This window comes from Actinia tenebrosa, unplaced genomic scaffold, assembly GCF_029948245.1.
Source record: "Actinia tenebrosa isolate PJP-AT-01 unplaced genomic scaffold, QUT_ActTen_1.0 PGA_scaffold3__52_contigs__length_22856419, whole genome shotgun sequence".
NCBI lineage: Eukaryota > Metazoa > Cnidaria > Anthozoa > Actiniaria > Actiniidae > Actinia > Actinia tenebrosa.
This window is the reverse complement of record NW_028292580.1, coordinates 18,692,636-18,709,545: the sequence shown is the minus strand read 5'-3', so window position 1 is coordinate 18,709,545 and position 16,910 is coordinate 18,692,636. Positions and strand designations below refer to the sequence as shown.

General features: G+C 34.7%; 1 protein-coding gene and 1 long non-coding RNA gene across 2 annotated transcripts; both read left to right on the top strand.

The window, feature by feature from the left end:
- Window positions 1–53: 53 nt before the first annotated feature.
- On the top strand, window positions 54–8,227 carry LOC116306852 (uncharacterized). The gene is made up of 3 exons (XR_004198329.2): window positions 54–113; window positions 245–323; window positions 4,421–8,227. It is a non-coding gene; the product is annotated as an uncharacterized LOC116306852 (long non-coding RNA).
- Window positions 8,228–15,685: 7,458 nt separating this feature from the next.
- Window positions 15,686–16,757, top strand: LOC116306846 (protein SPMIP1-like). Its single transcript, XM_031716968.2, has one exon. The coding sequence runs from the start codon at window positions 15,786–15,788 to the stop codon at window positions 16,332–16,334; it is 549 nt and encodes a 182-aa protein (XP_031572828.1). The 5' UTR covers window positions 15,686–15,785; the 3' UTR covers window positions 16,335–16,757.
- Window positions 16,758–16,910: the final 153 nt, after the last annotated feature.

Here is a 16,910-nt window from a genome sequence, read left to right as displayed (position 1 = left end):
TGTGGTACTGAGCACGTGTACCCATCATGCTTCAGGGTCTCTTTGACAAGAAGAAACAATATGGCGAGTGGAGTGAAGCTCGAGGCGTAGAAAGAAACTTCGAATATTACACGGTAAGAAATGCTTCAAAACTAGGCTAAACTAGACAAACCTTAAGATAAGATTGATTTCTTCCCCTGTATAAATTCATTTGAGGTTTTCTAAAAAATTTCGCCGTTAAATAAGTATTTGCATCATGCTTCAGGGTCTCTTTAACAAGAAGAAACAAGATGGCGGGTGGAGTGAAGCTTCGAGGTGTGGACACAAACATCGACCATTATACGGTAAGAAATGTTTCTAAACTAGACAGACCTTAAGATAAAATTGAGTTATTCCCCTGCATAAATTCATTTGAGGCTTTCTAGAATTTTTCGCCGCTTAAATAAGCATTTAAATCCGACATCTTGTTTGGTTGTTGCACGTGGCAGACTTTCAAGTCCAAAAGTTTTGCAAACTTTCTTGCTCTGACATTAAAAACCACTCAATAGCTACTCAGTCAATGCAAAAAGAATTCAAATTTAATTTAGACATTATTTTTTCTTTTCTTACTTTTTTCTGCAAAAAAAAAAAAAAAAAGAATATATATGAACGTATTTCAATCAACAAATAATTATGTTGGTAATTTTCCTTCCATTTCTTAAAGGAAAAAGACATTTTAAGCATTTAGTCCAATTTTACGGATTTGCTTTTATTTTGATAAAAACTACGGTCAAACAAGATATATTTTTTTGCAAAAGGGAGTGGTTGACAAATTCTCCTTGGTAGGGCCCCCTAGGGTTGGTCATTTTTTATCAAGCAGGTAGGCAATGGAGTTCCAAGCGGACTTTATGATCCATAATTACTTTAAAAAATGCTCCAATTGGTTTTATTGTGAAAGTGTAGTGTGACTTGAAGTGTCTTGTGTCTTTGGCATTACTCGCACAGCAGTTTATTCTCATGAGAGCAAAAACTTTTGTTTAGTGGTGACTGGCTACTTTTGAACGTTCGATTTGAGCCCACAATGTGCACAAAAACCACTGAGGCCCCTGTCCACATGTACCCAGAAGTTTCGGTACCTGCAAATTTTTTTTGCATCCACGCATGTCCAGAAATTTTTGTATCCATATCTCCAGATTTTTGAAATTGGTCTCTAGAGTGGAATTTTTCGAAAACGCTCGAATACGGATACTTGTGGACGGTCCGTATTCAAAAATTTTTCGATTATGCTGACGTAAACACGGTTTTACGCATGCTCAATAAGAAAAACTATCCGTCAAAGGGACTAGGCACTAGCAGTGCATCAGGGTAGATCAAGAAATTTTCAGATATGCAGTGGACAGTGAAAATGATTAAATACTCTGCATGTGGATGTGAACATTTTTGTATCCACAAAAGAAAAATTTGCGGGTACAAAAATTTCCGGATACGTGTAGACAGTCCGGGATTCGCTCCAGATCTGGAGAGTGGTGCCATGTCATGTTTCTATTGTTTTCTGCTTTGATGTTAACATTGCAGTCAGGTGACATGAGCTTCTTGAACGAGTACAAGTGAAGGACCGATATCTTGAGTACTTTTTATGGTTCTGAAGGTTTATTAAGTGCTGCAAATGAAAGTAAGATCAATTTTTAATTAAATTTTCATGGAAATCTAATATTTTTTTAAGAAAAAGGTCTAGTATTTCCTTAAAATAGAGCCAAACTGTAGGTCCCGGTTTTTCGAAGATCTTGTCAATCTTCAAAAGTATGAGGCTTCCACTCAATTGGAACAACTGCTCATGCTTTTCCTTTAGGGATATTAAGTGACATTTCACACAAAGAAACCTCAGATGAATGTTTGGTGAATCCAAGGACACATAGACCATGCAGTACAAATTGGTGCAAATAATCTACATCTATAAAATTTTCAGTGAAAATTATTTTTGAGCCGGGAAAAATTCGTTAACTTTCCAAAAAAAAAAGTACATTCCATTACTAACCGAACCTGTAAACACTGTCATGGCGCTCAAGCCAAGGTCCGTGTGATAAAACGTGTCTGATTTTTTCACCATGGTCTTCATCTCGCAGTTAAATTTTCACATCAAGCTATTCTTTCGTATATCGCGAGAACTACTATCAATCAATATCCAGTATCTACTCAATGAAAAAGAAATAAAAAATGAAATAAGTCGACCTGCTTTCACGGCAATTTCCAACCTTGTTGTTGAAAACAATAGAAATTTGACGTCACGACCGTTCTCCAGATCTGGAGCGAATCCGGGACTGGTAGACGGGGCCTGAATGATCTTCACAATTTTAACATACACATTTTAAACTTCAAGAGGACAATACCATGAAATTTGAAATGGGAATGTATACTTATTTTGACATTATTCAAAAAAAATTTCTAACAATCTCAGTTATAACAATGTTAATTTTTCTAACACGCAAAAAAGTAGGTTTTTGTAGGGGTTTTTGTTCAATTTTGTGAGAGTTTTTGAGAGCACTTAAAGTACAAGTATTTCTTTGTCTTTTTGTTAAAAATATTCACCTTATTGTAGAATGATGAACTAGTTGTCATTTGTGCAATCATAGAGTTTGCAAAGAACTTTTTACTTCAGATTTTTTTGTTTAGATCAATTCCTGTGCATAGGCATCCATTAAATGCTGATTATCTCAAAAAGAAGCTAAGGGCACCCCATTTTTCTTTTCATATTTGGAATCAGCATTAAATTTCACTTTACAGCGCGACTACTCCAACCAAAGATACCTCAACAAATTTTCTACAAATTAGCCAATCAAAAGTAGGAATATGAACAATAGAATTGCTACAAATTGGACAAATATCCATGGGTTTACATGGCTGAGAAGACTGCCGGCACCTTTGTTGTCAAATATAAACGTGCTGTCGCATAGCAACATGGTGATAAGATCTAACAGTGTCAGCCTGATTATATCTTTGCCTGGAAGAAACAAACTGTAATCATAAAGACTGTGTTTTATATGGTTTCTAATTTGCTTTCCTGTCGTATTTGAAGTCGTACGCTACTATTTTTCTATATCTTTGGTGACACAAATCACTAATTTGTGAAGAAAATATATTACAAGCTCTTCTTCATCATTTAGTGCTTACCAACCGGAACAACGGAAGAATTTGTAAATTCAAAATTTGCCGCTAATCTATTGTCTAAATACTCAAACACTATTGGATAATTTGTAGAAAGTTTGTCGAGGTGGATTTGATTGCAGTAGGTCACACTGTAAGGAAATGAATTTTAAAAAAGTTTAAACATTTTTCCAAAAGTAGCCAGTTTCCTTTACCTGCATAAATTTATTTTCAAACACTTGAATTGAGCTACGCATGGATGAATCTGTTGTTCCAGTCAACATAGACCTTTTTTGAGATAGCGAACATGGTGCATTGTGGTCTTTTTTCCATCGTGCCTTATATGGTGTTGTTTGTATCTATGCTAGACCACATTGAAACTGATTATCAAACTCAGAAAAGGCCTATGGCTGCCATGTAAATAGCCAAAATGTTTAGTTAAAAAACCCATCCCCCCCCCCAATAAAATCTCTCTTGCTCCCAGGTAAAAACTGAAGGGTCTTTTAAGGTGCTGACACATGGTGCAACATTGCACACAACATTGTAAGCAACAAATTTGAATCGGGGATGACACACACTGCAACAAAATCATGCAACATGGCTTGTGTCAGCCTGATATGTTAACAGGGTTCATACTACTCTTTGAAATCCTTGAAAACTCCTTGAATTGAAAACACGTTTTTAAGGGACGCTTGAAAATAGAGAAAAGGCCAAAACTCCTGGGATACTCCTTGAATTTAATTCTAACATAATGCTATTTCTAACATTTCGTTTTAAAATATATAACAATTAAAATTGATTGAAGAGTTTGCGTATATTTCGTAAATAGCCTAGCTGAATATCTGGGTACTTCTTGTAAGAATGCGTATATTAAAGATTCTATTTTTCTCAGCTAGTGGCCCTGGCTAAATTAGCTGCACTGTAACATTGAATCAATGTTTAAACTGAATTTTTGTGCTTGAAAAGTGCTTAAAAAGTCCTTGAATTTTGTAACGAAAATGTAGCATGGACCCTGTGTTAAGATATTGGGTCAGCAGTTATATATTTGGTGCAAGCTGATTGGCTGGAAATTTCAAAATGTTGCAGGTAATGTTGCAGCCATGTTCACATGATGAAATTTGTTGCGCCAATGTTGCAAGAGAGCGATTCAACTTCAGATTTGTTGCATGCAACATTGTGTGCAACAAGTTTGGGGTAGACACATGCTGCAACAGTCCTGTTGTGTACAATGTTGCATGCAATGTTGCACCGTGTGCCAGCACCTTTAGGCTTTGTTCACCTTGGAGGACCATCATACTGACACTTTATTGTTTTTTTTTAGTTGGATCATCAAGGATAAGAAGGCTAGCTGAATCTTATAAGTGTTAGTTTTAGATGTTATTTAGTAAAATTACACAAGCGAAAACAATTTCCTTTGAATTGATTGAGCACCAGTGTAATTCTACTAAATACTTATTCACCACCGATTGAGTGGATTCTGGTTGATATTTGCCTCAAATATTGGCTGATCTTCACTTTGTCTTTGGTGAATAATCTTTAATTATTAAATATATCTACATATAATGCTTTGTTGTATGTAGATTTGTTTTCACCACTTTAAGAATAAGAACTCAAACTATCAAAGGTTGTACAAGCTTTTTGTTACTTAATAAAAAGTGACCACATCTTTTGAATTTTCTTACAATTATTTACTAAATGCTGGTAACTTATGCACATATGATGTTTCCTTTGGACCTGATGACTGGCTGGCTGGGATCAACTCTACATATTATGATATATATTTGATTGATTCATGATTTTGATTGTCTTTTATTGCATTTGACTAATATTTTTTGATCTTTATTTGTCTCACATTGAATGATTCATTTTACATTTGATTCATTATTGATGTACATGAAAAAGTTTCTTTCAAAATTTTGTATATTCTATTCAAACTACTTCTAAATTTTTTCCCCAGAGACAAGCGTTAATTTAAGATACACATTTTAAATTATTTTGAATCAGATTTTCATTACTCTAAGTCCTTTGCTTTGCTTCAAACCAGATTTGTCAAATTCCAAGTATCCAAAATTTGGAAAAAAGCTTTTTCGTAAACAATTTCTTTGTTTGACATGTTTACAGTTTGTACAGTATGCTCTCGCTGTACTAAAAAATTCTGTGATCCTAATGTCTTTTTAAAAATTGAAGACGACAAAAAAAAGAAACCTCTCTTTTTGGCTTTCCATTTGGTCCATTAATTTTTTTAGCTGTTCTGCAACCATAGTAAGCGAGAGGATACTGTATACATCATGATGATTGTTTTTCTCCTTGATGCATTTGATGATACAGTAGAACCACACTATCTTTTCCTTGTCATCGGACAATATTAAATTAAGTGTCTGGTACATTTTTATACTCTGATTGTCTGCGATGTATTGCCCAATTTTTATGTCGTGACTGTTTTCTCAATCAGCGTGTAGCAACTAAGACAGTAGTAACCAAAATCATGATCAATCTGCTGCATTTTAGATTTTTTGTTTTTGTTTTATTCTCCTTTGAGCAAATTTGATGAGATAGTGTGGTTCTACTTTCTTTGATTACCATATATTATGATGCTTTAATAAAGATTTGCCTGCTATATTCTGTACTCCTGGTTCACTCCCTTCAACATGGTAAGTCAAGTGCATAATTTACCAGCATTTAAGTCTTGTATTTTTCCACCAATGTCCTCTTTTATCATCCAATTGCTTTTCTGAATCTCTTACATTGCTATTCAAAAATATGTAGACCATGTATTGTGGTGTTACATTCATTTCAAATTACCCAGAGGATGTTGGTTGGAAGGTGCAATTTTCTAAATTACTTTTCTCAGACAAGTTCTTAGTTACCTTACAAACACTAAAACTTGCAGAGCAACAGATGAGTCAATCGAATTAATTCACCCAAATAACAAGTATCATGTACAAAAGATTTAGGCTTTCATGTCTTTGCCAATTTTTTTAATTTTTTTAAACTTAGTACAAATTGAACCTATTTTGTACTACTGTAGTCAACTTATTAGCCCATTACCCGTTGCAACTGCTTGTAGTGTTTGTACTCATCAGTGGAAATACTGTAGTTCCATTTATTTTTAAAGTGGTGAAAATATATTAACTTAGGACTATGAGTGGACACACCAAAGATCAGATAGAAATACTGTACAAAATTCCATTTGGATATTGAATGATATTTTATGGCTATGCCATATCAATCCTGTTTCAAGTTCTTTCTGTAATATTTTATTATCTAAATATTTTTATTTTTGGCCACCTTTTACATTGTTCAGCTAAAACCTAAAATCATTAAAAAACTGGATCCCTTTTTTAAAGGGCTCACCAATTATCTCTCAGCTCCAATTTCATCTTTTTATTTTGGTTCCATTTACTTAATCACAAATGAGGAAAGTCTCAAAACTATAAGTGATTTGATTGTACTCCACAAAATGTACTAACTACTAAAAAAACCTGATCAGAAAAAAAATGCAAACCAACAAAAAAGTTATTTGGCATCGGTATTTCACAGGACTTGGTGTGTTCATCTCATAGTCTGACTAAGGTGTTGCTTGAGTAAAAGTACAACAAGAGATAACAAATGGTATACTAAAATGATTTCTGTCGATTTCTGTCCAACTCTGAAAAGAGATTTATTCGTTAAAATGATTTCAAATTGAAATTGTTATTTTACAAATCAAATAGTATGTTGCCATGTTTCAGGCACTGGAATGGATTTGTTAACTAAGATGATTGAAAAAAATTGGGTTTATCTGATGTTGGCGTTATAATGGCTTGATATGTTTTTCTTGCCACTACCTTTGGACTTCAAATTGCAAATACCCAGACTGAAAGCAATTATTAAAAGAAAAAAACAACTAAAATTACATACGCGGTTGCAAACAATTCATGCTTGGTCAGCAAAAAAATACCATTTGTTACTCTTGCTGTAATGCAGAATAGATTGTGTAGGATTGAGTAAACCATGGTACAGACTTGAGGTGCCAAAATAAATCAACTCTGATTTTATCCTAAAACCATACTATAACACACTGTACTATACCTTGCCATACACCATGGTTTGCTGCAATCCTGTCTAAGTCTATTCTGTTACTAGTACTGGTAAGGCTCAGTGTAGACCTGGAACTTTTCATTGATCAATTAATTAAATGTTGAGAGGTATTTAAAATCAGTCATCCAAAATTGCAGTCTTTTAGAGTTTCATTAAGCTTCATGCAAGCTAATTTTTATTGATCGAATATTCATTGTTGGGAGGTATCTAAAATCAGTCATTCAAAATTGGGTCTTTTAGAGTTTCATAAAGCTCCACGCAAGCTACCGTCTAATCAGTTTAAGGCGGCTTTCAATCTGATTAGATAAAGTAGATGAAAAGTTCCAAGTCTAACTGGGCCCAATTAATACTGTATAAGAGGCATAGAACCAGTTTTATGCCTCGTTTTAGTTTCCAGTACCAGTCTTCTAATCAAGCAACACCTTTGTCTTCAGAATCCTAATCAAAAGCTCTGTCCCTGAGGTCATCAGTTCATCCTATGCCAAACCCTTAAGGGTGGCCCTTAACACAGTGTTGAGGGCCATTTTTTCTTAAGGGGAGGGTAGGTTTGAACTTTTGATCTCAGGGACCTTCGTCTAATTACCCTAGGGGCAAAAAAAATCACAAAAAGACTTAGTATATATTTTTTCAAAATTTATGGGGATTTTTTACTTTTTTTTCACAATTTTTTATTTTTTTTATTTTTTTTTTTCTTGCCAATTTGAATTTTTTTTATTTTTTAAAGCCAATTTGAATTTTTTCTTTAAAGCCAATTTTTGGTTCTTTTTTTGAGCCAATCTTTCTTACCTTGTCTGTGGATACCATACTTGCCTTGTTCCTTGCTTGTGGGTGGCTGTCTTTTTGCTTGTCCAATTTTTCATCTGAGAACCTAGACCTTACCTGGATTTGAACCCTTACCTTCAACTTGCCTCTTGTCCATTAGCCTGTGCACTTGTGTTGTATACTGTCAGTTTATTTGTTGAAAGTGATGGTATTGATGTACCTTATATCATAGGGCTTTGTAATGGCTTGCATTAATTACCAATTAAAAATTCTCATGAATATTTAATGTCTTGTTTATTGTCTGAACGAAACAATGGGGGTAATTAATAAAATAAGGGGATTAGATGGGTGGGGTCAAGGTGCTAAGCTAACCAAAGGGTTAAGGTGCTAAGTTAGCCGAAGGTGCTTAAGGGGATTAGGTGGGTGGGGTAGAGGTGCTAAGCTAACCAAAAGGTAAAGATGCTAAAGCGACAAGTGGGTGTGGTGCAGTAAGCAAAGTACAGCCAAGGTCGCAAATGATGAACATGCTAAAAAACGTTTTTGGACTGGAAAAAGCTTTGATCCATGGAGCAGATCACGTGACAAGGAGCCTGAAAATTTTCTAAGTTTTTTGGCGGGAAAAAAACGAAAATTTGAAAAGGGGTGTACCATGAAATAAACGGTAAAATATTTTAAAACTCATTTATTATACACCAAAACAAATACATGTAAAATGCGTAAATACCAATATTTATACAGTCGTAAATGAACAATAAAGTTTCAATGATATTTCTTATAACCTGGTGGATCCGTCGGTCTCCTTCGTTCTCGTCGGCAGAGTTTGAAAACGTCTTTTCCGTTTCGGTTCTTTTGCTTTGACGTTTTCCATGATTTGATAGTCTAAAAAAATAAATGAATGAATAAAGAAATAACTTGAGAAAAAAATGAAAAAAGAAAGGAAAACTTAAAATCTTATGGGTATTAATATCGTGTCTTGAACTCGGCTTTAAATTTTGAAATGATATTTTAATCTTAGGAATTAAATGTAGGGGGGGTGGGGATGGGGAACAAAATCGATGTTTTACGATGGCGGGTGTTAATAACTTGCCAAAAAATAATTTTTTTCTACGGGTTATTGACGAGGTACTTCTAGATACGACTATATATATATAAATATAATAACATTGTAAACAGTTATGAACTTAAGGAACTACTACAAAATCAGTATTATTACAAACTAAAGAAGCCATTGCGCAGTTTAATAATCTTACTTCAGATTGACGAGCAAAAACATACTCAAAAATCAACGAATTTCGACGATTTTTATTTGCTTTTCTAAACCTAATAGTTAGATAAAGTTTATATTTCACATTACCTTTCGTTTTAGACGTCTAGGATCTTAAATACGGCTGGTTTCTTGACATTTTTGGAACACTTTGATGGCTTCTTCTTGTCGTTTTTCAAAATGGCGGAACAGAACAAGTTTGTTGGATGTCTACGAATCCCTTGAGAATGAAAAATCTGCAAGCAAAAAGAAAAAATCGCTCTTAAAAAGCGTGCTTTTTACAAAAACACCTTTTTTCTTTTTAGACTTTAGACTGACCACTCCCTTGAGTAACATATCTTTGTCTCTGTTGACAATAAACAAAATCTGCGATTAATGAATCGTTAAAAAAATGAAACGTTTGCTTTAAGAATGTTTAAAAAGCAGTTTTAAAGTAACACGACATATACTTCTTGAAAAAAGGACCTCTATAAAATTCTTAATTTTTGCTACCACTAGCCATCTATTAACTATGCACTAGCATTTGGAATTAGTACTATGATAGATATCTGCTGTGCCCACGCGCAACAATTCAAATCTTTATGCCGTATGTTTTATATATTCCTTACTTAAACTAAATCTTTAATTTAATTTTATTTCGAAAGTATGAGGACTTAAGCTGAAAAAATATTTTATATTCCTACTGACAATTTGTGCCTTTTTTCGCCAAAAAAGATTTCTATCTTTTTAACACGTTCGAAATGGTACCATGGGTGATGGATATTTGCTGGGCCTAACAACAAGCGTAACGATACTATATACATATCGCTTTAAAATCTTTTTCAGCAAAAGTCCTCATGCTAATAAAATAAAAACTAAAGATTAAAATAAGATTTAGTTTAGGTAAGGACTGTATATTCCCACTGAAAATCTTTGTCTCTTTTTGCCAAATATTTCTATCATTTTAACACGTTTTAAAGCCCCGTTTACACTGGCGATTTTTGCTGCAATAGTTTTGTGGCAATTTTCGGAAATATGAAATCTTTTGTCTCATCCTTCAAAAGAGACATTAGTCTAGGAAAATCTTGGTATCCTGAAAAAAACTTTACAAGTAAATTCTTTACCATTATTTATTATAGACAAAATCGCAAAAAAATAGCAGCAAAAATCGCCGCAAAAATCGCTAGTGTAAACGGGGCTCATAAGTACCATGATGGATATTTGCTGGGCGCCTAACAACAAGCGCAACGATTAAAATCTGGCATATGTTTTATAAAATCTCTTTCAATGCTATCGAAATAAAAACTAATGATTTAGCTTAAGTGAGGAATGTTTATTCCTACTGACAATGTTTGTCTTTTTTCGCCAAATATATCTATCTTTTTAACACGTTTGAATTAGCACTATGGGTGATGGATATGTGCAGGGCCTCGACGGACAACGGTGACGCGCAACGGTTCAAACCTATATACATATCGTTTAAAAAATCTTTTTCAGCGAAATTCCTTATGCTATATGAAATAAAAACTTAAGTATAAGTGTAGTAAGGAATGTATATTCCCACTGACAATCACTTTTTTCCACCAAATATTTCTAGTATTTTAACGAGTTTGAATTAGTACTAGGACTTCGATGCATATTTGCTGGGGATAATAACGCGCGCAACTATATGCAGTGATATTTTTTCTAACTAGAGTTGTAATACTTTCTAAATAAAAACATAAAATTAAGTTAAGGTAAGGCATGTATATTCCCACTTACATTCCACACCTTTTTGAACCAAAGATTTCTAGCAGTTTGAATTAGTACCACGATGGATTGCTGGGCCGTCTATAACTCGCGCAACGATTCAAACCTATATACATATGGATTTTAAATTCATTTTCAGCTAGAGTTCTTATGATATCGAAATAAAAACACACACAAAAAAAAAGAAAATATCAAGTGTGGGTTTTCTGTGGTTTGTAGGAGTTTTCACTTTTTCAATGATAAAATACACACGAATCAAAACTTATAAAGCATTACAGATTTTGTACGTTTTCTTTAATTTTTTTTTAATTCCCAAATTCCGCTTGTATCTTAATTAAATTCAAATCATATCTTAAGCAAAAAAATATATAACAAGTTTTATTATTGCAAAGAAAATTCAGATTTCTGGTTTCGTGGACCTGTTTTATTTTACCACAGGGATCCCAAATTCCAATGATCGCCATAAAACGCTTTATAGAAAAAAAACTAAAGACTTCTCAAAAAAAGCGCTTGAAGTATTAAAAACTCCATTCTTAGCTTTAAATCTTGGTCTGATGAAATTTGGATTTTTCGCAATTCTTTATAGAGAACAAGGCTCTTGAAGTTGCGACCCCTAAAATCGCGTTTTTTCGAAGGTCCCAAATTTTCGTCAATTTAAAAATTCGCTTTTTATGAACAAAATATACGCTAAAAGAAAGCTGAGGATGAGGGCTTTATGTTTCTGAAACTATCTTTTCTGATTATATAAAAGCGAGGGTGTAATGAGTGAAGAAAGTTTCTGGTCTGCAGTCAGCTAGTCAGCGGTCTACTGTTTTTACACTTTTGCAAATTTTTGTATGTTTTTGCTTTTCTTTTTCAATAAAATTTTCATGGATAATACCTCTTACTATGCGTAAAATAACTAGACTGACAAAAGTTGAAATTCGAAAAATTTAAAAATAAAAGAGCGAACAAATTCTGTCTGGGTTGCCTGTGGTTTGTCTAGGGCTATGGTTGCACGTTTTAATTCAAGCGATAGCAAAACTTACGCATTTTTTCCCTAAAATGATAACTAAATCTGTAAAACTTTATGAAATTTTTTTTTTCAAAAAAAAAAAAGGAATTTGAATTTAGACCAAACTATTATTTTACCACAGGGACCCCAAAGTCAATTTAATATAACCACAGGTATCCTGTAAATGACCCCGTGGATGGGGTAAGGTGGTTGTCCGATATCCCCTCCCTAGGGGAAAGTGATGATCAGTTCCTTATGTTATGTATATAAGACATATACCGAAATACACCTATTAAACTTGATTGTAAAGTGACAAACCTGCAGTTGTTTTGTAAACATGACTTACCAGGCATCTAGGTGTTGAATCCAGCCAGATTCTTGACTTATTCCGTGTTCCATCGTCGTTTCTTTGCTCAATCATATCATCAACATGGAGGACAACACAATAAATCTTTCTCAAGATACAGTTCAGTGCTTAACAAATGTGAATTTATTTACCAATAGCTTTTTTTCTCATTGGACTATTCAACAATGAGGAATGTATCTTGGGAAACGCCTATTACGCGCTCCAGAAATGTAACACCCGAGATAAAAGGAATGCTTTTTGAGCATTGTTATTTCTTGCTGAATATATCCTTTAGTTCCCAATTTCTGTAAAAGTTATCACTCAATATAATAGAGGGTTTTACTTGGCCCGTGAAAAGAATAGTTAGCATACATAGTATACACTAATTCCATTGTTTTCTTTCGTTTTGCTTGGCCAGTGTTAGTCTCTCATTATCCAACCTCGTTTCACGGGCCAAGTAAGATCACTCTGGGGCTTAGGGGACCCTGGTCCCCAGTCCATTTCTTATCATGTGACATTTTCCTCCTCAACCCACCCCCCCCCCCCCCTCCCCAACTCCCCAACTCCCCCAAGATATGCTCCAACATCCAGTACAAACCCACAGACGAACAAAATATAACTTTATTCAAGTGATAGAAGATCGACTTTATATGTACCCAAATAGGATGGCATTTTTATTATCACATGTGTTACCGTACTAGTAAAAACGGTACTTTATTTATTGTTGTAGTTTGATTTTTAAGAAAATGTTTTGCGCGCGTCAATGTAGTGCATGGGTACCGTGCAGCACGCGACACACACTAACTGTACACGATGTATCTAGTCAACTACTCCTTAGCTTCCATTCACTATCAAAGTACGACAAGTACGATGCACAGTACAGGATAGCTATAACACGCGCATTGGACACAATATATCTATGGACAATGCACACGATGTATCTAGATCACATCATGCACCGGCACAGTACAGGATAACTCTAACTCGCGCATTGGGCACAATATATCTATGGACAGTGCACACAAGTATCTAGATCACATCATGCACGCTACATGATAAATCTAATACACGCATTGGGCACAATATATCTATGGACAGTGCACACGATGTATCTAGATCACATCATGCACGCTACATGATAAATCTAATACACGCATTGGGCACAATATAACTATGGACAGTGCACACGATGTATCTAGATCACATCATCTACGGTACGAGTCGCACCGTGACCGTGTTGCGACCGAGCAGTACTATCGCGAGGTGTCTGTAGTTAGCTTAAACAATGTTGCAATCTCGAACTGCTTTATATGTGCTATACCTCGTACAAGTAAAAACACACCAAATTACCATACCGAAAACATTCTGCGCATTAAGAGTAAACATATCAGACACTACAAAACGATCCACAGGATATTCAAGTTGTATACCTGGTGTGTGCAGTGTATCTAATACACGTATAGTGCACAGGGTATTCAATACCCACTGTACCCTGCTCATCTTACATATCAAATACACTGTGCATCATATACTAACAATATACCCTGTGCATCTAACACACCTGGTGTGTGCAGTGTATCTAATACATGCAGAATGCACCGGGTATTCAATACTCACTGTACCCTGCTCATCTAACATATCAAATACACTGCGCATCATATACTAACAATATACCCTGTGCATCTAACACACCTGGTGTGCGCAGTGTATCTAATACATGTAGAGTGCACAGGGTATTCAATACTCACTGTACTCTGCACATCTAGCATATCAAATACACTGTGCATCATATACTAACAATACACCCCGTGCATCTAACACACCTGGTGTGCGCAGTGTATCTAATACATGTAGAGTGCACAGGGTATTTAATACTCACTGTACTCTGCACATCTAGCATATCAAATACACTGTGCATCATATACTAACAATATACCCTGTGCATCTAACACACCTGGTGTGCGCAGTGTATCTAATACATGTAGAGTGCACAGGGTATTCAATACTCACTGTACTCTGCACATCTAGCATATCAAATACACTGTGCATCATATACTAACAATATACCCTGTGCATCTAACACACCTGGTGTGCGCAGTGTATCTAATACATGTAGAGTGCACGGGGTATTTAATACTCACTGTACTCTGTTCATCTAACATATCAAATACACTGTCCATCATATACTAACAATATACCCTGTGCATCTAACACACCTGGTGTGCGCAGTATATCTAATACATGTAGAGTGCACAGGGTATTTAATACTCACTGTACTCTGCTCATCTAGCATATCAAATACACTGTGCATCATATATACTAACAATATACCCTGTGCATATATCTAACTCACCTGGCTCGTGTCTGTATAACTCTTCGACATAAACAAATGGGAAAATAGGCGCTATCTGTCCGCTTATATAAAATAGACAATGCATTTGGAAAGAAAGGAATCATTTAACTTGTAATCTATATATGGTTATTGCTACATGTGACTGAAATGAAAAAAAAAACTGAACGAATATTCGATAACATGGTTTATCTTAATCTGTTTAGATCCTGAGAATAAGAAATTCGTTTTCTCTAAGAATAAGCAATGAATTAATAACTGAATACCCACATGAAAAAAATTGATGCAGAGTGCATAGCATATATTCTTGAAAAATAATTAACCAACAAAATTGTTCAAATTACGGTCTACTAAGGTCTACTGAGCTTACTGATTTGTGCAAATTTGTGCAATTTCTTGCAAAGTTTTTCAAGGATATATATATGGTATGCACTAATAGTATTGCAGTTGGCACAAAAGAAATGTTAATTTTTCTTACCATCCTCGATAACCAGTAAAACATCAGGGCACAGCTCTAAAAGTTCCTGTAGAAAAGTCATGTAATTATTGACTCAGACTCTGATTAACAAAGCCATTGCAAACACTAGAGAGTTTTAGATTGACTTTTTTTTTCTCCCCGCAAACGGCAAACGTGACCACGTTTTCATAGTTTTCCTGTATTTTACTTTACCTTTTTCAAACCTTCTCACCAAGCGCAAATACTCTTTTGTTTTTCTACTACTTGGACTTTTTTGCGATTCTTTTTCAGTAATTTAAAAGAATTTTTTACTGGTCAACTGACGTTTCACGTTCGCCGTGAACGTAAATCTAAAACTCTCCAATGTCTATTTCAAAGCCAGAACTCGGTCAGTTTATCCTGATTTCAGTTGTAGATCGGTAGATTTGCTTTATATTTTTTATCAACGGTTGTTTTAAAGGAATGTTATATTGTGATTCAACAAGCCATATTTATATTTTATATCTATATTTTTTAAGAAATTTTTTAAGGAAAAGTAAACATGATTGGGCTTCCTGTGGTTCGAGGAAAAATCGTTTCTATAGCAACGTTTGTTGAAAGCCATTTAGATGTCACACATTCCAGTAGAGAAACGAACACAAGAGTAAACATTTCAGCTGTAAATCTTAGTATTTTTAGTCCCAAACGCAAACAAAATACCTCAGAATGGTACGAGAATTAAACATGGATACCCAGAGACAGAATTTCTGGAAGGAATCCGTCGAGAAAGAAGCCATGGTTAGACTAATGTGGCACACGCGGTATTCGAAAGAATTCTCGCGTTCGACTTTTGTTCCAAAGCCCAGAAAAGAAGGAATGGTTATCAAATCTGCTGAAGGGATCAAGCTTCCAGCTCTAAACAATGACGAGCAGAAAACATCTAAGACAGATATCCAAGAAGCATCAAAGAAACAGTTTGGCGAAACCGCGAAAGAGAATCCAGACGCACTTCTGGTCGAGATGAGACCCGTGTCTAAAAACACAAAGAGCGTCTTGTACAAAGGGTTCAGTGCCCTTGGAGAAGGTCGCTATGCTTACCTACAGAAAAGAAAGCTCAAGAAACCAGAAGAAAAGTATGAATTTCCGATTACTAGTGCTTGGGAGATTGGCTGGAAGATCAATGAGTACATTCCTGCAATCAAGAACGAACAGTTCGGTCGTACTCATGTTATACGGGACTCTTTTTATCGACCTAATGGCATTTTCTATCACTGATAACTCTTATCCTGAAATCGTTGGATCCCAGAAGCCCTTCATCGAGGATCCGGGATGAAGGAAGACATTGCTTAATTACTGAATATTTAGATTTCTAAAAGCCATTTTGCTTCGCTTTTGTTTACATGCATGTTGACGCCGGCTGAACATAAAGACAAACACCAAATGAGGTCGTATTAACACAAAGAATCCCAACTTTTGCTCAAAACCTTTCCTATTTTACCAAACCTACTTCAAATTTACTCATTTAAAAGTTTATTACGAAAAAATCTTTATCGAAGGAAAACCTAAAGATAAAATTTATATGGTAATGAATGATTTTTATAAAAAAATAACAAAAACATTTTATGTTGGTTGCTATGGAAATAACTTGATTTATTGATTAGTAAAAATCGAATAAATAAAGATTTTTTAAAAATTGAAGTGCAGATGTCAAATATAGTGTATATACGCTTAAACAAAACCTAAAGATTAATTTTTTAGTATGGGAAATTTGGTACTTTCTTACTGAAAATTTGGTATATAGTTCCCAAAGCTAAATGCAAGTTGGTAGTGGGCACAAGTATTGGTAGGGGG